The sequence below is a fragment of the Babylonia areolata genome, chromosome 6 (assembly GCF_041734735.1).
Source record: "Babylonia areolata isolate BAREFJ2019XMU chromosome 6, ASM4173473v1, whole genome shotgun sequence".
In the NCBI taxonomy this organism is placed as follows: domain Eukaryota; kingdom Metazoa; phylum Mollusca; class Gastropoda; order Neogastropoda; family Buccinidae; genus Babylonia; species Babylonia areolata.
In genome coordinates this window covers 36996191-37020909 of record NC_134881.1, presented here as the reverse complement: position 1 = coordinate 37020909, position 24719 = coordinate 36996191, and the positions used below count along the sequence as shown (strand labels likewise).

The window sequence follows — 24719 nt, the reverse complement described above, 5'->3', positions numbered from 1 at the left end:
TCTATTATTTACTGAAGGAATGGGGCCGTTTAATTGATGTACGTATACTCGATCAGTTGGTTTTTTTTGTTTGTTTGTTTGTTTTTTTGTTTTTTTTTGTTTGGGTTTTTTTCGTTTTTATTTATTTATTTATTTTGCTTGTTTTATCAACCTGATGAACGCGTGAATGAAAAATATGAGTGAGGACTTAACTTTATCATAATTGATGGTATATTTGATATTCAAGTGTGATTTAAGGGAAGGGCCTACATGTGTGTGCATTTCATTGATACTCTCTGTCTCTTCTGCATGTCTGTGTGTCGCACCCCACCGCCCCACCCCACACACGCACGCACGCACGCAACAACAAAACAACAACAACAGTTTAAGTCAAAAGAAGTACGGCAAAACCACTTAACCAGATGGTATGACATGCTCGACAGACGAAATTGATGAAGTCAGTTCTTAACATAGACTGTGCAGGTGAAGTCCGTGTGAGGTAGATAACAATCACGGTAGTTATTAATATAGACTGAGCTGCTCAAGTGCTCTTCAACTTAACAGAGATACAGAGATGATGTCAGTCTTTGAAAATAGAATTTGCTGCCCACGCGATCGCTTTTCCAGTTATGGATCAAAATAACTTGTGTGTGTGTGTGTGTGTGTGTGTGTGTGTGAAATATGTATGTATGTATGTATGTATGTAATGTATATCAGTTCTTAGAATAGCATTTGCCGTTTGGATGTTTTTTTATACTAATGAATGCTGTAGGATGAAGTTAATAATGTTGTTTTTTGGTTGGTTGTTTTGTTTTTTTTCTGCAGTGTCTTCCTCACCTTATGAAAATGTGTTATAACTACCTGGGTTGTCTTTTTGTTCATTTAATTGGTTTGTCTTTTATTATTTTTAATCCTCTATTTTACTCAGTTTTTGGTTATGTGTTTAGGTGCGTGCGCGCGCAGAGAGAGAGAGAGAGAGAGAGAGAGAGAGAGAGAGAGAGAATCGGCAAGTACTATCCGAATAAATATGTTTTTTAATTGCCTGCTGACGAATCGCAGCACAGGTTGTAGTTTCAGTACAATTGTCCTTTTTTTTTTTTCTCTCTCGTGTCTGTGTTACACATTTTAACATAAAACAACAACTAATGAATCGCTGTATAGCTTAAATTTGTATGCAACTGCATTATACATTGCTTTTGTGTGTGTGTGTGTGTGTGTGGGTATTAGCTGTCAGATCCATCTATTTATAAGTCCGTGGCTAGCTGTCCGTTTTATTTCAACGCTATATACTAATTTGACCCCCTCCCCCCCAACCCTTATGTATACGTTTTATTTGGCATTTCTAGTCTTTTCAAACCTGACTTGAAAAGTATGTGAATAGTCCGTGGTTTTCAGATCTAGTAATAACAGTTTTTCTTCACCTTCCTCCTCAACCCCCAATCTATTACCCCCCCCACCCCCCCTCTGCCCCCCACTCCACTCCACCCCACCCACCGACACCCGACCACCTCGTCAAGACTATTATATTATCGGTATCCACCCGGATACCACTTCAGGGTGTCATATGCGGGAGGTGTTGATTAATCACGGATCAGGTGATATCCTGTTGCTATCATCTTCACTTCTGGTTGACACGAGAGAGAGAGAGAGAGAGAGAGAGAGAGAGAGGTCAGCTGGCGGGAAACGAGTGATACGGATAAGGACACTTTTGCCAGGCAATGGCCTCGATCCTCGCTCGACTCAAAACAGCTCCCTGGCATGGCTCACACCACTAGCCGCAAAACAAAGAGTTGCTGACGTGTCACAAAGCAGCTCAAACATGGGATGAGTGTTCCGTTCCCCCCCCCCCCCCCCCCCACCCTCCTGATCGCCCCCCCCCTTTCCCCGCTCCTCCTTCCCGCACACCCTACCGCGTGCCACTCCCTCCTCCAACGCCCCCTCCTACCCCTCCTCCTCTTTAATCCTCTTCCCGCATCATCCCCCCACCACTGCCCTCCAAAAAAAACAACCACCAAAAAACAAAAACAAAACCAAAAAAAACGGGCTTTTCTACCAGCTTTTGTTATTTGTTTTTGTCTCTCTCTCTTTTTTTTTTTTTCTTTTCTTTCCCGAAGCGCGTTTGGCGCTAGCGTCATCATGACCCCGATGACCCAATGGCGCGTGACCCCGGGGTCATGCGGTGTGTCAGGCAGCCAGCAGTCGGGTCACAAAGTTCGGAGCTCCATCAAACCACTCACTCTTTTTTCTATGGTTTCGTGTTTGTGTCAAACGTTGGTCGGTTCAGTGTTCGTCCGTTAGGATTTGTTTTGTTGTTGTTATTTTTGTCTGATCAGTTGGGTTCCGAGCCCGGTTCGTTCAGTTGTATTTATTAACGTGTTTTTTCCCCCCCATACATTTCCATACAGTGGAGTAATGGCCTAGAGGTAACGCGTCCGCCTAGGAAGCGGGAGAATCGGAGCGCGCTGGTTCGAATCACGGCTCAGCCGCCGATATTTTCTCCCCCTCCACTAGACCTGGAGTGGTGGTCTGGGCGCTTGTCATTCGGATGAGACGATAAACTGAGGTCCCGTGTGCAGCATGCACTAAGCGCACGTAAAAGAACAAACGGCAACAAAAGGGTTGTTCCTGGCAAAATTCCGTAGAAAAATCCACTTCGATAGGAAAAACAAATAAAACTGCACGCAGGAAAAAATACAAAAAAAAAACTGGTGGTGCTGTAGTGTAGCGACGCGCTCTCCCTGGGGAGAGCAGCCCGAATTTCACACAGAAAAATCTGTTGTGATAAAAAAGAAATACAAATACAAATAATAATTATAGACGACGGCAAGCGTGTGTGTGTGTGTGTGTGTGTGTGTGTGTGTGTGCGTGTGCAGATATAGGTCCACTTGGTTCCATGCTTGGGAGTGTCGTGATTTTTTAAGGTTCCACATTTGCGGTGCGTTATACACTCTACTGTAAGCTTCGTAAAAAAAAAAAAAAGGTTTTTTTTAAAATAAAATCTTGCACATATTTATTCGGTGAACGGCTAAACGATTCAGTGCGTTTTTGCGGTGAAAATAGTGTCTGATAATGATACAAAAATAGGTCAACAATTAATGCACCACACAAACAACAACAACAACAAAGAAAGAAAGCGAAAGACTGGAGAGGACAGTGTTCACAGTTATTTACTTCAATTTATTTTATTTTATTTCATCATTTTTTATTTCATTGAGGAAGCACCTTATTCAGTTTTCATTATTATTATTATTATTATTTATTTATTATTATTTTTTGTCTGTCTAACATCAATTTAACGTACAATTTCTTCCGCGTTTTAGTGTTCGGAATATGTGCTGTTATTTCCGGGTGCATTTACATACAACAGAAACCATACAAGCTGTAAATAATCCATCCACCAGATAGTATTATCGTTTTAAAAATCGTGTTCTTGCGCTAGAAACAAGTAACTTCATTCCGTCTTCTATCAGCTGGAGATTTCTTCATTTTTTTCTGAACCGTGATAAAGAGGAAGAAGAAAGTATAGGCTGATGATGATTGTTTTTTTTGGTTTTTGTTGGGGTTTTTTAAGTAAAAACAACAACATCAACAACAAACATGCGCTTTTTGGCATTTGTAGTACCCCATATGCCGTTTCTAATACGTAATTAATGAAGAAGAAGAAGAGCGCACTATCGGTCAGTTTGACATTGCAGGACGCCATACATACCAGCTGGCCGTGTCGGTCCCTCGATCAGTGTCACCGTGACCTTGGGCATCACGCGCTGCGCGGACAAGGGATTACACAGTCTGGCTTCCTCAGTTTGTTCCGGTGTTCCTCGAGGTGGTGGGGAGAGAGGGGTTAATGGGGTTAACGGCAATACACTCCACCCCCACCACTCTCCACCTACGGTCCACAAACGCGCTCGCGAGCACGTTTACACGCACATGCACGGGTCATAGTCAAGTAAAGGAGGTTGGGATGAGTTGGCTGCTTCGTGGTGTCAGATTGGTTTGTCAGTGTCGTACGTTTGTGTTTATTCGTTTACCGTATTCTCTGTCTTTCTTCTCTGTCTGTCTGTGTCTGTCTCTCTGCTCCCCCCTCTCTCCCTAATAATAATAATAATAATAATCAGGCACTGTATTACTGGAAAACTGATTGTGTGCTTGGTGTATGATTTTTCTATGGACTTAAGCTGAATGAAACATGTATTATTGTTGTCTCTGTCTGTTTGCCACTTTGTTTCTGTCTGTTTGTCTGTCTCTCTCGATATCTTTATATATATATATATATATATATATATATATATATATATATATATATACACGATTGCCATCGTCATAAAATTGGCTGTTGTCATTATGTGGGCCAGCGTCCTGCACATTCATGTTTCAAACGGAAATTTCAAGATGATCCACTGGCTGCTAAATTGTGGGCATAGCACTGACAGACAGTCACAGCTGACACGGAATGTGACAAGATGCTGCGTTTAACAGGTGCTGACAAACACTGAACACTCTGAACACCAACTATTCTTTTCTTAATGAACGTGACCACACACGGGTTGATGGGCTAAACTCTTAACTGCGGCTGACAGAAACCAGCCGACAGTAAAAAAACGAAGTTCGTTCAATTCTGCACAACGGTGTTAGTTATCTTCGGTTAGTTTTCGTTTGACCTGGGAAATGTGTCTAAATTTAGTTGAGTTTCACTACCGGTGTTGGTTTTTCGAGGGAAATCGTCTTTTCTCTCTCTCTCTCTCTCTCTCTCTCTCTCTCTGTCACACACACAAAATAAAATCAGATCTGTAAGAACGATAAAATCCATTCAGAAGCGCACAGAGTTGGGGTGGAGGGGTGTGTGTGGGGTGTCTGTTAATTTGTAATTTTCAGTTTTGGTTTGAACTCGGAATGTGTCTAAATAATGGAATAAACGAGTTTGATGACATATTGGCCTGCGCCCTTGTATTAACATAGTGGGCGTGTTTGGGGAAAGAAGGTCAACGTTGTATATAAATACCTACAGACAGTTGAAGGCCGACACCACCACGGACTCAAAATTTTATGCGCACCAGCCGGTCTGTGCAAAGGACGTCAATCACTAGTGGCGTGACAATTCTCTCCACGCCCTCGGGCCAGTCTTCCAATGATAATGGACCAAATCCCTCGCTTCACGTGAAGTGAGTGGAGTTTGACGACCTATTGGGTGTGCCTTACAGGTCAAGTTGTTTTCCTGGTGGTGGTTTTGGAAGTCGGGGTTTTGTTTGTGTTGTGGGGTCGTGTGTGTTGTTTGGTGGGAGGTTGTGATGTGTGTTTGTGTTGTGGGGTCGTGTGTGTTGTTTGGTGGGAGGTTGTGATTTGGTCTTCTTTCAGGGTGGTTGTTGTTTTGGGGGAGTTGTTCGTTGTTGTGAGGATAGGTGGTTGTTGTGATGGTATGATCTGTGGGGCTGTTTGTTGTGTTAGGATGAGGATGTTTGAGTGAGGGTGTTAGTGTTGTAAGTGTATTTTGTGTTGTGGTGGGGTTGAATTGGATTTCTGGGGGTGGGTTTTTTTGTTGTTTTTTCTTTTTCTTTTTTTTGTTGGGGGTGTTGGGGGGCGGTGGCCGGGGCGCGCGCGGGGGGGCGGGGGTGGTTAGGTGTTTTGTATAGGTTGTTGTTACTGCGACTTTTGTTTGGTGGTGTTTGTTGTTGTGAGTGTTGGTGGTGGTGTTTGTGGCTGTTTGAGGGTGGTGTTTGGTGGTGGTGTGAGGATGGACGTAAAGGAGGCAAGAGTGTGACTGAAGGGAGCGCCGAGTGTAAAGTACTACCGCAAGGCCTCCCCCCCAACCCCCACCCCCCGCGGCGCCACCAATCTCACGGGGGGGGGGGGGGGCATGTGCCACTCCGGGGTACCCCCTTTCCCCACCCCACCCCCACTCGGGGTACCCCCTTTCCCCACCCCACCCCCACCCCCACTCGGGGGGGGGGGGGGGGGTTATGTATATATATACATGGTCCACCCTCACCCACTACCCCTCCTGTCTTACTCGTGTCCAGCGCCACCACCCTTACCTCCCCTTTGCCGCCTCCCCCCCCCCCCCCCCCCCCCCCAGGCCGACCAACAAAAATAAAGCTTGAGGCGAGTTGGAGTGGTCAAGGGAGTTGTGCTGAATGATGAGGCGGGTGAGGGGTGTGGAGGGTGAGAGGAAGGAGGGGTGTGGAGGGGTGAGAGTAAGGGTAAGGAGGGGTGTGGAGGGGTGAGAGTAAGGGTAAGGAGAGGTGAGAGTAAGGGTAAGGAGGGGTGAGAGTAAGGGTAAGGAGGGGTGAGAGTAAGGAGGGGTGTGGAGGGGTGAGAGTAAGGGTAAGGAGGGGTGAGAGTAAGGAGGGGTGTGGAGGGGTGAGAGTAAGGGTAAGGAGGGGTGAGAGTAAGGGTAAGGAGGGGTGAGAGTAAGGAGGGGTGTGGAGGGGTGAGAGTAAGGGTAAGGAGAGGTGAGAGTAAGGGTAAGGAGAGGTGAGAGTAAGGGTAAGGAGGGGTGAGAGTAAGGAGGGGTGTGGAGGGGTGAGAGTAAGGGTAAGGAGGGGTGAGAGTAAGGAGGGGTGTGGAGGGGTGAGAGTAAGGGTAAGGAGGGGTGAGAGTAAGGGTAAGGAGGGGTGAGAGTAAGGAGGGGTGTGGAGAGGTGAGAGTAAGGGTAAGGAGGGGTGAGAAAGGAGGGGTGTGGAGGGGTCAGAGTAAGGGTAAGGAGAGGTGAGAGTAAGGAGGGGTGTGGAGGGGTGAGAGTAAGGGTAAGGAGGGGTGAGAGTAAGGAGGGGTGTGGAGGGGTGAGAGTAAGGGTAAGGAGGGGTGAGAGTAAGGGTAAGGAGGGGTGAGAGTAAGGAGGGGTGTGGAGGGGTGAGAGTAAGGGTAAGGAGGGGTGAGAGTAAGGAGGGGTGTGGAGGGGTCAGAGTAAGGGTAAGGAGAGGTGAGAGTAAGGAGGGGTGTGGAGGGGTGAGAGTAAGTAGGGGTGTGGAGGGGTGAGAGTAAGGGTAAGGAGGGGTGAGAGTAAGGGTAAGGAGGGGTGAGAGTAAGGAGGGGTGTGGAGGGGTCAGAGTAAGGGTAAGGAGAGGTGAGAGTAAGGAGGGGTGTGGAGGGGTGAGAGTAAGGGTAAGGAGGGGTGAGAGTAAGGAGGGGTGAGAGTAAGGGTAAGGAGGGGTGAGAGTAAGGAGGGGTGAGAGTAAGGAGGGGTGGGGGCAGAAGGAGGGGGGGAGTGATTAATCGAGGAGACCATGTGTGAATGGGCGGGGAGGGGAGGAAGGGGGTTTGACTGTGAGCGTGTTTGAGAGAGAGAGAGAGTGCGTGTGTGTGTGTGTGTGTGTTTACAGTTGTGGTCTCCATGTTGTTTTTTATTGTCTATTTTGTGATAATGCACCGGGCCAAATTTCTTTAGTTGGAGATTCTTGAAAAAGCTACTCTTATCTTATTTTGTGTATGTTTATGTGTATTTGTTTGTGCTTTCTTATCTTTGAAACTGCAAGTATGTTGGATATCTGTTATGCATATGTGTGTGTGTGTGTGTGAATGTGTTCTGCATGTTTTACATTTATTTATCATCGTTATAGTTTTTTGGGTTTGTTTTTTTATTCATTGTTATTATTATTATTATTATTATCTTCTTTTTTTCTCAAGGCCTGACTGAGCGCGTTGGGTTACGCTGCTGGTCAGACATCTGCTTGGCAGATGTGGTGTAGCGTGTATGGATTTGTCCGAACTTAGTGACGCCTCTTTGAGCTACTGATACTCTCCTCATGCCTCCCTCCCTCCCTCCCTCCCTCTCTTTCCCCGTCACTGATGGCTCAGAGACAAAGAGTAGGAAGGGAGAGAGGGGGAGTAGGTGGTGGTGGTGGTGGTGAACCCTCTGAACAGGGCGGAGGCCACTCGAAGACAGGCTGGAGGCATGTTGAGCAAGTCCTTCGGGATGACTGCTACCCCTCCCTACCTCCCTACCACCTCCCTTTTCCCCCCTCCACTTCAGTCACTGATGGTCAGCCAGAAACAAAGAGGGGGGTGGGGTGGGGGTGTGTGTGCTGGTGAGTGGGGGGTAGGGGTGAGACTGAAGACGCTGTACTGGTCATTCGTTGGCTCTCTCTGTCTCACGCCCCCCACCCCCCCAGGGCGACCTGACCCCTGTTCATAACTGCTAGCTTAGCTCCACCCCCTCTCGCCCCCCCTCCCCCCCTCCCCCACGCCTCCCTCCTGACACTGGAAGGAGAGCGTTTTGCTGACTTGACTGTCGACGGAAACAACCTGTCGTATGGTCGAGTTACGGCGTCAAATGTTGAAAAACACGTCTCGGCATTTGCTGGACTCCTGTCCTCGAAAACGTTCTGCAGAGCGAAACGCTGCCCACTGAGACGTGCGTTCACACGTTGTACAGATCAACGGTTTTGCTTAAGAGATGTATTTTGTTTGTTTTTTGGGGGTTTTTTTAACGTCTTTTTTTTTTTTTCGTAAGTCTGGATAAATGTGTGCTAGGGAGGGAGGGGAGGGTGGTGGAGGTTGGAGAAGTGTGGAGGGGAGGAGAGGGGGGGGGCGTGGCAGGCAGACAAACAGTAACTGTCTACTCACACACGACGCTGTGATGTTATCTGAAAACCGTCAGTGAAGTGTGGGAGGTTGACCGCGTCCTGTCTACGTGTACCGCTCTCTCTCTCTCTCTCTCTCTCTCTCTCTCAAAGAGTCTCTCTCTCTCTCTCTCTCTCTCTCTCTCTCTCTCAAAGAGACTCACACACACACACACACACACACACACACACACACACACACACACACACATGACATAATTATTGGGCTGACTTTCACATTCCTGTTCTTTTCGAGTCGCCCTGTCAAAAAATATGATACTAATAATAATAATGATGATGATGATAATGACTATTATTATTATGATAACAAGTTTATGTTCATTTCTTAATTTTCAGAGTGACAAAAAAAAAATTAATGGATCAACTGTGTCTAATGTGATCGCACGAAGACACAAGCGTGCTCACGCCCCCTTCCCCCGACATCTCCGCCCCCATTCTCACAAAACAGAACACACACACACACACACACACACACACACACACACACACAAACACACACACACACACGCGCGCGCGCGCGCGCGCTCAGTTGTTTCACACACACAAATAAAATGAATAAAAACGTTTCGTTTTCATGCACTTACCATTTTTTTTCAGCCAAGTGACTTTTTGGTGCCGTGCAGCTGTCATACATGTACCCTGGCTTTGACTTCCAGACAGTGCTTCCCTTTGTTCTGGTTGGCTTCGTGACCCCCCCACCCCCCCCGACCGCCCTCCCCCTTCCTTCCTTGATTAATTAGCGACCTCATTAGCCACCCAAACCCTCACCCCACACCCCACATTCCCCGTCCTCCGTACCCCACTGGTTTTTTTGTTTGTTTGTTTGTTTGTTGTTTTTTTTTTTTCTTTCTCATTTTCTACCTCGCTTTCTGCAGAGATGACAGAGATTGGTGTGTGGGAGGAGGAGAGGGGTTGGGGGGGGGGGGTAGGGGGGGGGGCTGTGAGGAGGAGGGGGGGGGGGGGAGGACTAATGAATTATCGAAGCGCCGAAGGTTCGCACCGACTGGTTGACCCGGCCCAATCTATTTTTAGATCAATACGGCGGTGTTGGTGGTTCGGTGAGCAGTCTGCATTGTAAAGAAAAGGGCTTTGATTGCCTTTAAAAAAAAAATAAATAAATAATAATAATAATTTCTTTTATTGATGGTGGTGGTGGTGGTGTGTGTGTGTGTGTGTGCGTATGTGTTTGTGTGTGTGTGGTTATTAGTGAGCATTTTCATGCTTGGGTTGTGTATGCGCAGTGCACACAATATGGGGTATATTTTAGTGTAGTTACCATTTATTATTATCATTGTTATCACTTATTTTTTTTCTTTTCTGTGTGTCTTTGACTCTTTCTCTCGCTCTCTCATTTCCCTCGCCCCCCGCCCCCCTCCCCCCCCCCCCCTCTCTCTCTCTCTCTCTCTCTCAACTGATGGTAGCAACGGAGTTTTAAGCAGTACAGGTCTTGACACGGATTTATGATACCCCGCCCCCCGCCCCCCACCCCCACGCCCCCACACTCCTCATAATTACGTGGTGTGAAGCTGTGTGTTAGTTGAACAGCCCACGCTACACAGTCACATGAACCACTCGGAACAAGACAAGTTTTGTGTGAGAGAGCCACGGTAGTAATAATGATGATTACGACTATAATGAATTGGGTCTCTACGAGCTTGCCTGGCAGTTTGGGGGGCGTGAGGTGTTGGGGGTGGGTGGGTTCGTTGATGTACGACTTCCGTCCGTCCGTCCCCCTCCCCCACCCCCCTTCACCACGCCAACATCTGTCTGTCTGCCCTGTCACTGTCGTGTTGTCAGGGCATGTGTGTCACTGTGTCCTGACTGGGTGCTGTCCCACTGATCTAAAAACAGTGGTTCTGTTCTTATGTGTGCGCGGGCGCGCGCGCGCGCGCGTATGTGTGTGAAACACTCCACTGTTGGACGCCGTTCTTTCTCTGTCTCTGGACCTTGCATTTGGAATGAACTTCCTCTTTCGCTTCGGCAGGTCTCCGCACTCAGCTCTTTCAAGCCTGGCCTTAAAACCCACCTCCCTCCCCTACCTCTTCCTTGTCTTCAGTTTCTTCAGTTTTAGAGTTATGCATGGGCGTGAATGACTGGTGCGAAAGCGCTTAGATTTGTCTCTGCACAGGATTCAGCGCTATAGAAATACTATCATTATTATTATTACTGTTAAGAATAGGACTCATCCCATAAGCATCAACCGAAACTGCAACGTAAGTGAACACCCCCTCTCACCTCCCCGCAGAACAAATGAATAAATAAATGATTAAATAAAGAAATTATAGATGAATAGATAGATAAATGAATAAATAGATAAAATTGGACACTTATAAACACACACATTCAAGATTTTATACAAAATTTAATGGATTGTCTATAAACTTTGGACATAATTATTCAAACACATGTTCGAAATTTTATACAGTCAAATTGTTTAATTTTTAAGCTGTGGACACGTGCATGCAAGCACACAATGTTCAACACCTTACACAGTCAAATGGATATGACTGTAATCATTGGACATTCACAAACACACACATTCGACATCTTACAGAGTGAATTGGATTGACTGTTATCCTGATTTGGACCCTTACAAAAACGCACACGCACATTTGACGCCTTAATATACAGCCAAATGGATTGATTATAAACACACACACACCCTCTCTCACACACACACACATACACACACACACGACACCATGTAGTGTACAGCAAAATATGATTATAAGCGCTATATAAATTCTCATTATCAGTATTATTATTCTCGTTGTTATAGCATATTGTCGGATAGGCGACGAAATTCGTTGACAAACGGCCAACCAGCCCGTAAGTTCAGTCCGTAATCTTGAAGTCTCGTTCAGTCACGACATGCGCAACAATATAAGTGATATTTACACTCCATTCCACAGAGGGACAATACATGAGTCTTAAGACGCAATCAAAATAAAATAAAATAAAATGATTTTTTTTTTTTTTTAACTAGGAGGGGAAGGGATGGGGTGAGGAGGGGGTTCTTGATGGTGACTCCACTGGTTTCCACGTCAGAGTTCATGCACGTCTTATTTTTTCGAGTGAAAAACACACCTCCACTTTACGAAGTCGTGAAACCCACCAATAATCATTAACTGCCCATTAATCATCATCATCTTTCCTTTACCAGCCGCGCATTCAAGTCAAACATAGGCAACAGTCTCGCTTTATTTTTTGTTACTTTTTGTTTGTTGTTTTTTGTTTGTTTGTTTCTTTCTTTTTTGGTGTTGTTTTTTTGTGTGTGGTGCCAAACGGATTTTTTTTTTTTTTTAAGATAGATTGAAGATAAATAACGAAATAGAAATAAGAAAGAAGTGAGAAAAAGAAATGAGGGGGAGGGGGAGGGAGGAGAAAAGAAGGAAAGTGAGAAGAAACGCTGTTGTTGATGTTGTTGTTCCATTGGAGTTCTCTCAACACTCCAGTGTAATTTTGTATCGACAGGTGAATTTTGTGTTGAATATACTCACATTATTTGTGTGTATTGCAATTATGCAGTTTGTTTGTACACACACACACACACACACACACACACACACACACACACACACACACAGAGAGAGAGAGAGAACACCCTGAACACTGAACACTGAAATGTTTAATGTCATTAGCTGAAAAGCTCTGGTGACATAGTATGTACAAATCAGAACAAAATGGTGCAAATAGATGAAATGGAACCGAAAAAAACAAACAAACAAACAAACAAAAATCCAAACAAACAAAAACCCCAAACAGACAAACAAAAAACCCCCAAAGAAACCAGAATTGAAACAACAAACTAATAAGAGATTTGCAACACTTTGGCACATTGTCATTTGCTTAAAAGTACATGTGACAGGGGGGTAATGTGCCTTTTTTTCAGTCGTTCGTCTCCAAGGTTTGGACAGCACACAGAAAACAAAGTACAAATAAATCAAATAAAAAATATTTACGCATGTAACATCGATACACATCATATCAGTATGAACACATCAGATAATTACAATGTTGAGATTGACCATCCAAATGTAGCCCTTCCTTTTTTTTATGTATGCTTTTTTCTAATAGAACCCATACTATTTTTTAATTGACTAATGAGTCTTTGGACCGATGATGGACGTTTTCCGTATATGTATTGCCTCAGATACATACTTTGCAAGTGAAGAGAGAGAGAGAGAGAATGGGGAAGGCATGACTGCTCACCGTGAACAGAGGCACAGAGGCACAGAGAGAGAGGGAGGGACGCAAACAAGTCAATTCCATTAACGTGTGAAGTTGCTCGTTGACCGTGTCGGGCGGTTTGATGAGCGAATTGTGTTGTGGTGTTGCTTCTGTTTGCACAGCGTTCTGTTGTTGATGTCTGTGTTTGTATCATGTGGTATTGCGTTGGGATTAATTGCAATTAGTTTTTTTTTCTTTCCCCTACACATGAACACGCTCAACATCGTTCTCTCTCTCTCTCTCTCTCTCTCTCTCTCTCTGTGTGTGTGTGTGTGTGTGTGTTCTTCATTATGTATGTCCTTCTGCACGAAGATTTTTCTTCTTCTTCTTCTTCTTTTTCTTCTTCTTCATTGATATGCGTAAGCACAGTAAGGAGTGGATGTGGTTGATTAACAAGGACAAGTGAGAAGAATATGCCGTGTCTAAAATCTTAATCCAAGAATGAAACCGTTTTGAGTTCTGAATTGTGAATTATCTCCCTTGAAAGTAGCGTTCAAATCGCGCTAAAATATCTATCAACAGTGGTGGGGATTTGAACCCGAATCTTGAGGAATGACAATTCTACTGTAGTTTTGGACCAGTGCTTGTCCACTGGGCCTCTGATACCGCAAGTGTTGCACACACGTCGGAGGGGAAAATGCGTGAAGAAAAAGCGTTGATAATGTCCGTAGGTTTGTACGGGTCGTGTCAGCGGGGTGTGTGACACTGATGTATGAACTAGCCTCATTTCCTTCCTCATTCGGTCCGATTTGCGTGTGTGTGTGTGTGTGTGTGTGTGTGTGCTTGCGCGCGCGTGTGTAAGTGTGTGACACACAAACAGAAGGAGCGAGAAGAAGGAGGAGGGATTGGATGGAGAGACTGACCGTCAAACAGACAAACCGTGGTTCAGTTGAGAAGGAAAATAAATCCTCCAGTGCGTCATTCTAGCTTCACACACGCACACACGCACACACTCTCTCTCTCCCCCTCTCTCTCTTTGCGCGTGAGGCTGCATGCATGTTCCATGCATCTGCACAAGAACAGAAAAAGAAAAGATCGCCTGTGGGCTGAAAGCACGAGGCGTGGGGTTCGCTTTCCAGAGTAGTGTTTCGTTCGTTTGGCGGGTGTGTTTTGGGCGGGAGTTCTGAGACAACGTTGATACATGCGGAGGAGTTACTCTGTGTGTGTGTGTGTGTGTGTGTGTGTGTGTGTGTGCGTGCGTGCGTGCGTGCGCGCGCGCTCGCGCGCGTGAGTGAGTGTGTGTGTTCCCCCATGGGAGGTTTTTCTTTTTACCATTCCCGTATTTTTGAGAATGGAAAAGAAAGAGCATGATTTCGTTGAACGGCTAATGTGAACTACCGAATTCACAGTTGAAATACTCTTCTTTTTTTCTTTTTTTTTTTTTTTTTTTTTAAACCAGTATGGAATGATTGGTTATTCCCCACTTTGCGTTCCCCGGGACGTCGACCTTTAAACCCAAATGGAAAAAAAAAGTGGGGGCGTGGAGGGGGGGGGGGCGTGGAGGGGGGGAAGGGGGGGGGGGGGGAGAAAAAACAGAAAAGCAGGTTGCTGCCTACCAGTCGATTTTGTTTGTCAGTGTTATGGTGCGGTAACCGGGTGTCAGTGTGTGCGTTCGATTTTTTAGGGTTAGTTCCCCTCCCGCCCCAATTCAAACTTTCTTGCCGGGGAGGATTTTTCCCGGTTTGGGTCGTTATTTTAACGTGACTATATATGATTTTTTTTTCTTTGTGAGAGATTATATATTATGCAGGCTGTATGTGTTCCACTACTAGTTGATTTCCCATCCGTTCTGCCTTGTGACAGGTTTTTTTTTGTGTTTTTTTTGTTTTTTTTAAATTAGATTTCACCACGTTTCCTATGTACAGATATGCTAGCATGTATTACGACAGGACTTTATTATCAGACTTTCTTTTTGTCCTGTCCAGTTCCTGGTCGTGTTTGTATTGTGACATGTTTGAAAGGGAAATACTGTTTGAACCAAAACCAAAAGTGATGCAAATCTGATAAAGTTATATCGAAGCTGTGATATCGAAGAACAGGTAATGTATATTTGTAAGAACAGTTGACATTTATAATAATGTTTATTTTATTTATTTTTTTTTTTTTTTAATTGTTGTTAAATCGTTACATTTATTAAGGTTATGTCTAAGAGCGATCACCACTCGGTTAAGGTAAAGAAAACGCTCAGTTGTGATTCTAGATAGTGACTTGCTCGCTGAACCCTCCACATCAGTACCTGCCCCTTTACTTGCACCAAAGGCCACCGTCACCGGAGACCATCCACTGCTGCCTGTCTTGTGCCGGCAGCTGCCCCCCCCCCCCCCCCCCCCCCCCGCCCCCCTCCCCCCCCCCCCCCCTCCCCCCAACCCTTCCACTATTCTACCACCGGTATAGCTGTGCAATACATGAATAACATGCGGCCGTGTGTGTGTGTGTGTGTGTGTGTGTGTTAAGCTTGCGTGTACTGTCATGCTAATATGCCCCAAAGGATTTCTTCTCACGCTTTTGCCGCAACCGTTAAAAGACAGTTACAACGCAAACCAAAAGCAGACATATGATTTTTTTTTTTTGTTTTTTTTTTTATGATAAAGATATGAACATGGCGTCACAGTAAGGGTTCGAATCGACAACAAAACAGTTAAAAGTACAGGGGTAGGGTATGGTGTGAAGGAGGTAGAAGAGGGGGAGGAGGTAGGGTGGCGGGGGAAGAGAGTAAAGATCTGTGTTGTTTTTGCCCGCAAGTCGTTCACTCTAAACAGCCCTGTACTGCAGGTTGGGGCAGGGGAGGGGGGAGATCTGGAAAAGGGGTGGGCCTGGGGTGCAGAAAAAGAAAGAGTGTGTGTGTGTGTGGGGGGGGGGGGGGGGGGACAACAAAAGCCAGAGTGACGTCATGTGTGGATCCACGATAGTGCAGTTGGCAGACTGCCACAGGGTCATTCGGGTTTGTCGGTGTTCGGTTTTTTCTTTGTTTGTTTGTTTTAGGGTGGGGGCGGGGAGGGGGGGGTGTTGTTTGTTTGTTTTTTTGGTGTTTTTCTTGTTGGTTTTGTGTTTTGTTGTTGTTGTTGGGGTTTTTTTGGTAGAGGGGTTGGGGGGTGGTATTGTTGGAGAGGGAACAGGGCTGATGGAATGAAATGGGAAGGCGATCGTCTGTTTGTGTGTGTGTGAGTGTGTATGTGTGTGTGTGTGTGTGTGTCAGCCAGAGTGTGTGTGTGTGCCACTGTGTGCGTGTGTGTGTGTGTTGTGTGTGTGTGTGTGTGTGTGTGTGCGCGGCGTGAAGTCGACGGGGTTAAAAAAATAAAATAAAAATAAAAAAGAGTGAGGAGAGAGGGTGTGCGGGGAGGTGTATTGACGTCAACATGTCTGTAGTCTCTCTCTCTATATATATATACATTATATAGAAAAAGATCATCAGACTGGTCAATGATAATCATATCATAATCATCATCATCATTCTGCCTGGACAGGACAGGACAGGACAGGACAGTGCATGCCTGTGTGCATGTGTTGTCTGGACTGGTACAAATTGAATTTCCTCCCCTGCACACGGTTACTGTTGATCTATATTGTCGATTGTGATGAGCGCAGGTGGCGTTCACTCTGTCTGAAAGCAGTTTCTATCCTAATTTTTTTTTTTTAAAGTGGGAGGTGGGTGGAAGGAGAGGGGGGGGGGGAGTGACGAACTATTAGATTAGAGGGGGACGGAGACAGAGAGAAAATAAGTTTTCTCTTTCAGTCTTTCACTTTCTCACTGTCTCTGTCTCTCTCACTCTCTCTCTCTCTCTCTCTCTCCTCCCCCTCTCTTTCTTAATCATCTCCCCCTCTCCCGCTGTTTCTGTTTAGAGAGAGAGAGACAGAGAAAGAGAGAGAGACAGAGATGAATAGAGAGAGTAGAAGAGTGAGCTAGACACACACAGAGAGAACAGTGCATGAATTTATCTTTATGTTCATTGTTCTATTACGCTCTCTCTCTCTCTCTCTCTCTCTCTCTCTCTCTCTCTCTCTCTCTCTCTCTCTCCCTCCCTCCCTCCCTCCCTCCCTCCCCCCCCTCTCTCTCTCTTTCCAATGGGCGGTAACATTGCCCTCATCGACCTTATCCACAGCAGCATCGACGTCACACCGTTCATCATATATCATACACAGGCAGAGGAAACCATACACACTTCCCAAGCAAGCCAGTAATATAATCTGAAGATAGAAATGGGTGGGAAAGACTTGTTATTTAAAAAAAAAATCAATATGAAAACAGAAACTGTTCATAAAGAAATATGATTTTTTTTTTTTTTTAATGAAAATAATGATCCGAAATGCTGCAGTGACAGCTAATGACAGGACCCCGGGCCTCCGTGGGGAAAGTAATTGATTGAACGCATGCGCAGAGGTGCTTGGTGACTGAAATCGGTCGAAACCCGCATGTCAGGCATTGGTGGCACTGTATATACCACTGTGTGTATATACCACGATGAATGTGTGTGTGTGAGGGGAGGGGGCGGGGGGGGGGGGGGGGGGGGGCGCCGGTTGCCGCAGGTGATACCAGACTACTACGACTACTACTTCTACTATTACTACAACTACGATTACTGCCATGGCTAAAGGTGATAGCAGACTACTACTACGACTACTGCTACTACTACTTGCTAAACCGGTGGTGTTGACGTGGCAAAGGGAGAAAAAAAAAAATCGACCATGAAGCTGGTTGGGATTTCCAAGTACTGTAGTCACTGGTTACTATGGTAGTTGTAGGTGGGGTACTACCTGACGGGCTGCGCGTGCGAATGACGGAAACGTGACTGCACACACACACACACACTACACACACACACACATACCGGCACTGCGAGTCGATACAGTGCGGACCAATAAACCGAGCAAGAGTGCTAGACTGAGGAGAGAGTACCGTCGTAGAGTTCTGTCTTTGTTGTTAGTGATTTTTGGTGTGTGTCTGTGTGTGGTGTGTAAGCAGAGCTTTGGTAATGTAAAGTCGGTTCAATATTGTATCGGCCAGGGTTTTTTTGTTTTTTTTTCCTCTCTCTCTCTCTCTCTCTCTCTCTCTCTCTCTCTCTCTTGTAGTGTAGGCCTCAGACCTGCATGTTGGTTGCAGCTGCTGTTGCTGTAGTGGTGTCTGTTTTTCCATTGTCTTCATTCGTGTGTCTGTCTGTCAGCCTTGCTAGCATCATTGGGTGGAAAAATTTTCCACTGTGTCTAAAGAGAGAGTGTGTGTGTGTGTGTGTGCGTGCGTGCGTGTGTGTGTGTGCGTGCGTGTGTGTGTGTGTGTGTGTGTGTGATTCGTGTGCATTCTGAGTGTTAGGGTGGGTGGGGGTCGGGGCAGGGTGTATATAATATATGACTGCGTGTGTGTGAGTGCGCGCGCGCGTGTTTTGCGGTGGATGGTAGTATATATGTGTATGCGCCCTTGCATGTACGCGCGCGCGTGTGTGTGTGTGTGTGTGCATGCATATCTGCTTGCGAGGAGAGAGGATATGGTTGCTGTAAACAGCTCAGTCAAGAGAGCGGCTGTATTACTCATGCATGTTTATTTGCGGAAAGAGACGGTGAGAGGTTCACTCAGCTATATAATATGACAAAATGGGACTTCGGCATAAACGGTTCTCGATGGAAAGTTACAACACGGGGGCCCAGAAGGGACTCCTTCACTCCCCCCACCCCCACCCCGTTCTACACCCTCCTCCCTCTCCCTCCTTCCCCCTGTCTCTCTCATTCTCTTTCTCTCTCTCTCTCTCTCTCTCTCTCTCTCTCTCTCTCTCTTTCTCGCTCGCTTGCTCGTCCCTATCTTTGTGAGAGAAAGAAAGGAAACAAGAAAAAAAGAGAAAAAAAGAAAGAAAGAAGGAACGAAAAGTAGAGAAGGAAGAAAAAAAAGAAGAAAGAAAGAAGGGAGGATAAAGGAGGGGAGAGAGAGAGAGAGTACCAAAGAACGAGAAGGAATGAAAGAAAGAAAGAAAGAAAAGCAACAAGGCGGGGATAGATGGAGAAAGCGGAAGAGACGGAAGAAAACACGGTATTTCGGAGAGAGATGAAAAGGGGGAGAAGGAGGGGGTGGGGGAGAGAAAAAGATAACTCGGTCTCTGCCCCAAAGAAAAGGAGTGTCTCCAGTCCCATCCAGTGGCCATCTGACCTCTCTTCACCATGTACAATTTATTATTATATGCATGTCACTGTTGGCACAAGGATGCCCCATAGATTGTGTGTGTGTGTGTGTGTGTGCGCGTGTGTGTATGTATGTGTTTGTGTGTGTGCGTGTGCATATATGTGTGTGTACGTGTGTATATGATTGCAACATGCTCTTGTCCGCGGCAGTGTAGGCAATTCGACTTGCTGCATGCAGGAGTTGTCTGTGAGTCAGTTGCGTTTTTTTAAGCTGTCTATATATATATGCATTCAGACTCTCTCTCTCTCTCTCTCTCTCTCTCTCTCTCTCTCTCTCTCTCTCTCTCTCTCTGCGCGCGCGCCCGCGCTGCGTCAGTGCTTGCTTAGCTGGGAAGGATGGGGTCGAAAGTGAGTACGCGCGCGCCCCCGCGAGCATGTTTGTCTGCTGCATGGTGCGTCCGTCTGTGTGAACGTTTGTGGCGCGCCAGGCAGTCTGGGAAAACAAAACCATTAAGCCACAAGAGTACAGAAAGGGGGGGTGGGGGGGGGGGGGGGGGGGGGGGGCAAACCATTTGGAAGAAACGACAGTCGGAAAGCGCACGTGGCCAATACAAGTGGAAATCAACGGGTCCACAGACACAATCCCCCCCCCAAAAAAAACAACAACAACAACAAACAAACAAAAAAAACACCAAAAAAACAAACCCCAAAAAAACCTGGGGTCGATAGGGAGATCAAATGGCGTGAAATTGGTAAAAAGAGGGAGAGGAGGGATGAGGGATACTCTTTAATGATAACTCTTTAAACATAGCAAACAAGACGCATAAAGTGATGTAGGAATGAATAAATAAACGGGTGTTTTGAATGAATATATCAGTGGAGTGGATGAAAGGGTGTAGTGAATGAAATGAAAACAAAAATATACGGAAATACGTTAAAAAAAAAGAAAAAGATATATGGGTGTTTTGAATCAATCAAATGAAAAGACAGTAAACGAAAATTAGTTTGAAGTTTGTATATTGTGTGGAGCACCATTTGAAAGAAGAAGAAAAAGAAGATGAAGAAAAAGGACAAGAAAAGAAAACAAGGGGTATGAAGGGGGGGGGGGGGGGGGGGGGGGGGGGGGCAGTGGGTTATAATGGAACAGTGGCCATTGTGAAAATGTCCAGTACAAATTAGAAAGATAACATTTACGAAGATCGGTGCTGAGTCATCCGTATAATCACAGTCTCGTATCAGTTGCAAATAGATAAATAAAAAAATAAAAAGAATGAATAAACGGCGATAGATGATGATAAAAACAATGAACAATCAGTATGATGTCATATAAATTGCCAAAGAAAATTAATTTAGTTGATTCATAATTAGGAAACAATAGATGTATGTGAGTCTTTGCAACACATGTTTTAAAGAGCGCTTATTAATTTTCACCTATCGCGTTCAACCTCTCCTCCCCCCTCCCCCTTTTCATTTTTTGCCCTTTTGATAAGATGGAGAACGCGGAGAAGAGGGAGGGAGGGGGCGGGTAGTCGTGACGTGGACCCGCTTCACATATCTCCCCCCCCCCCCCCCCCCCCCCCCCCGCCCCCCCCCCCCCAGTGGTTGCACCGTTTGCCGTGAAAGCCCAAACTGTTCACGTTCACAGTATCAGCAAGGTCAGGCGTTATGATTCACACCACACCTGGCCCAATATAGTTTTCATCATCGTCACATTATTTCATATTCATTGGCGGCTGTTGTCGTTAACTACTAATGATGATGGTAATAATGATAATAGTAATTAGAATAATGATAATTAGAATCATGATCATGATAGTAATTATGATGATGACGATTATCACCATCATCATTGTTGCTGTTGTTGTTCATCGAGTTTATTATGATATTAATATTGTTTACTTTCTTCTATTTTCTTTTTGTTGTTGTTGTTGCCCCCCACCCCCCCACCCCACCCCCCACCCCCTCCTTCCCTCTTTTGTTCCTCTTTTGTTCCTCTTTTTCTTCTTCTTCTTTGCTTAGAAGATAATGAAATGGATGATTCGTGTCAAGTAATGAGCATTGAAAACAGTAACTATCCTAAAATGTGTGCTATGTGTATGGTTCTAAACCATAAACCATCTGCAATCTGCATTCGTTGTATTGAGTTGTTTTTCTCCAGCGTACAAAATGATAATAAAAGTTTAAAAAAAAAAAATAATAATAATAGAATAAAAAGGAAAAGTTTGGAGATTGCCCCAGAGGTTTGATGGTACGGAGTAGCCCAGAGTGGAGAGATGCCAACATTTGAAAAGCCGTATTTCTTAAATGGTTCACATCGATTTAATTGAGTTTGTTACTTGCGCGGACTGTTCATTTGATTTATTTTGATTTAGTTTAGTTTGTGTTGTTTCTTTCCGGTCTCTCTCTCTCTCTCTATATATATATATATATATATATATATATATATATATATATAACACGCACACAAAAAACGAAACTACTGGTGAAGAGGGTAAGTATTCAGACGTCACGATTTAAAATTTAGAAAATAAGAAAATTAAAATGAAAGACGTCTACAACAGCTAAACAACTTTAGCTTTAGAAGTAATATCTTTATTTCGCTTTTTCAAAAGGTTTGTTTTAAAGCTGTTTAAAAAGTTTTCGTTTAGAAATACAATAATTTTGAACTATTCATGAATATCATTCAATACACTGCAAAAAGCAACAACATGAAAATTACATTAAAAAAAAAAAGGAACAGTGATGTATATTTCTCTAAACGCCTAGATACCAGTTAAGAGAGTATAGTATATATATAAATTCACATGACAGCAGTCTTTATTTTCTCTTTCCTACGACCAACGGCATACGCCTGTGGGCTTGACACTGAAATCAGCTGACACAGCCCCGTCGTGTGAGCCAGCCCAGCAACAGAGAGCGAACTCGGTCAGGCCGCCGGCTTGACCTCTCAAGGCCGGTGTGGTAGGGGGGGGGGAAATGGAAGGTGTGCTCGGCTCCAGCCAACCGCAGGCCAGGGGACCGAGATATTAGCCAATGGGCGAGTTGGAAGGGGTGGTGGGGGTATGCCCATGGAGCGGAGATTTCCTCCCCTTGACAGCTCTGAACCTGGCAGCCAGTCTGCGGAGTGGAGTGCCGTTCGCTCCAAAACAAGTCCCAGAAAGATATATTGTTGGCAAAGTTTGGAGCAATGGGGAGGAGGAGATCCGGGATGGGGGCAGGAGGGGCGGCGAGAGGAAGGGATAATTGGCCATGGATAGGTGTTTAGGCTGCTGCGGGGGGGGGGGGGGGGGGGGAGGCTCATTAAAGTTATCGAATAAAGATGAATCGCAGTTGTGACGGTGGAAAAAAAAAATTATATATATATTTTTTTTTTTTAAATATTTTTTTAAACTCGACGGGTTTCTAAAGCCGTTTGAATCGTCCGAGTATCTCTGTTGTGAAACCTGCACTGTCCCCCCACACCCCCCACACCCTCACCCCCTCCCCAACTCCCCGCCCCCAACCCCGTTCCTCCACCCACCTTCAAGGGAAAAAAAACACCAGCCATTTCTCTTTTTTCCGCTTTGTTAACTAGAGGGACAAACAAAACAAATTCTCTGATGAAAGTGATAACGAAAACCACGGTCTTCGTTTCGCTGAAGATAAAAAGAAGTAGTTCAAAGACTTTTTGTTAACAGTTGCCCCCCCCCCCCCCCCCCCAGATCGCAAAAAAAAAAGAAAGAAAAAAAGAGGGATATGATATGAGAGGGACGGAGGAGATGGCAAAGGTGGGTGGAAAGAGAGGATTGAAACTGAGAAACAAAAATTTTCCCCCCATCACTTTTTATTTATTATTTTTTAAATATTATTATTAAAGTCGATGCTCTTCTAAACAGCCAACGTGACTTTTTCTTCGTTTGCCCTAAGAAAACGGCAAATAGTGGTCAGGCTATCGCGTATTTTGAAACAAAAAAACAACAACAACAACACCACAACAACAACAAAAAATGAAAACGAAAAGAGAAATAAACCACAAAACGTGTTGATTTCTTGTAAGTCATGTAATCTCCGTCAACTTAAGTATTGTATTGTGATGTAATGTGTGGTATTATATTAGTTTTTACTTTTTGTCACAACAAATTTCCCAGTGTGAATTTTGCCAGGGACAACATCACATCGTGTCTTTCATGATAATCATCATAATTGTAATGGATAATAATGATGACAAAGCAGTTGATATAACTACTGACGCGAATGAAGTATTTGTAACGATATTAGTCAAACTGGATTATTTATATATAGACTCCACTGTCAAAGGAGCAAGGTGGCTGAATTGTTGAGACGCTTATCTGCCAATACATTGTCCGTGAGGGTCTGGGTTCGAACCCTCTCTTGCCCTTTCTCCCCAGTTTTACTTGAGAATGAAACTGAGCGTCTGGTCCAGATTCGGATGAGACGATAAACCGAGGTTCCGTGTGCAGCACGCGCTTGGCGCACAGAAAAAGAACCCATGACAACATAAGTGTCGTCCTCCGGCGAAATTCTGTAAAACAAATCAACTCTGATGGGTGCACAAGTATGTGCATGAACTCAAAGCCTGACAAACGCGTCGGGGTTATGCTGCTGTCAGCGGGCACCTGCCATGCAGATGTGGGTATGGCGTATATGGTTTTGCCCGAACGCAGTGACGACGCCTTCTTCACGAACTGAAACTGAAACTGGACATACAATTTCAACATGAACCAAAATGCAGACCTGCAAAGCGAGAGAGGGAGAGGGTGGATGGAGAGTCCTGTGTCACAACTGCAGCTGTGTGGTTATAACTTTGATATCATTGACGTTTTCATTGTTTCATTATTATTTTGTGAAGGCTTTACCACCAATGGTTCATAGGGAGGGACCGGGGTGATGGAGGAAAGGTTCATGACCTTGATATCCGGAATGGAAGAAAACTCTGTGTGTGTGGGAAGGGGGAGGGGTGGGGGGCGGGGTTGTTTAGTTTTGTTTTGTTTTTGTTTTGTTTTTTGTTTTTCCTTCTTTTCTTTTTTTTTTCTTTTTTTTTTTAATGCAAAAATAGGGAGCGGCATCAGAGGCACGGATTTGTCAAAACTGGTAAACAGATAATTCCGTGACCAGACGGACAGAGATAAAACCTTGACCAAACACAACAATGAAATGTTGCCACCCACTTATCTTGATACTCGTAAACTGCTCGATAAATGGCTGAAACAGTTGGGGGCAGGAGGGCCCGGGGGTGGGGGGGGGGGGGGGGCGGGTAAAGTGCTATCAGCTGCACAGGATGGTTGATTGATTGGCCAAGTGTGGGACTGGTCACGTCACGGCGACCCGGCCTGAGAGAGAGAGAGAGAGGCCAGACAGCCGTTCTAAAAATGGCGCCCCGCCATGTGCGAGGTAACTTTCCACGATGCGCGCGCACCTCATTGGGCATTCCCGGGTCGGAGGGCGACCGCAAGTCAGCTGTTTGGGACAAAGCACCGGCGTGCGGTGTGCAGACGATCTCTCGGTGTCTGTGCGAAGCCCGGCCTGTGAACTGATTGTGTGTGTGTGTGTTCGTGTGAAGGATCTATTATCTTTGGATATGATACTTATGGAAGACTTGATGAATGCTAATGAAGCTCATGTAAGTATTGCAGGGAATATTTTCGCTTTTCTGCCATTTTCCACCCCGAGTTTGATCAGTAACTATGGTTTTGGTTGACAGTCACGTACGCATTTTCTAAAAATAACGCTGCTTCCTTACCTCATCCAAACTGAATAAATTTGAAGCTCTCCTCAGCTGCCGATTTAAGTGGTACACAGTCGCAGTGATATAATTCTCCGGCGTTTGTTTGC

The 24719-nt window shown here is 45.2% G+C and overlaps 1 protein-coding gene across 2 annotated transcripts in view; it reads left to right on the top strand.

The window, feature by feature from the left end:
- Nucleotides 1-24719, top strand: part of LOC143282981 (sestrin-1-like) — a 114731-nt gene that overhangs the window by 66790 nt on the left and 23222 nt on the right. Inside the window, exon 1 of one of the 2 annotated variants that reach the window (XM_076588924.1) lies at nucleotides 24363-24507. The exons of the other annotated variant lie outside the window; for it this stretch is intronic. Coding sequence (XP_076445039.1) covers nucleotides 24466-24507 — 42 coding nt within the window. The 5' untranslated portion in view covers nucleotides 24363-24465. Of the gene's footprint in view, nucleotides 1-24362; nucleotides 24508-24719 lie in introns of those variants that run through there. 2 annotated transcript variants of the gene reach the window in all.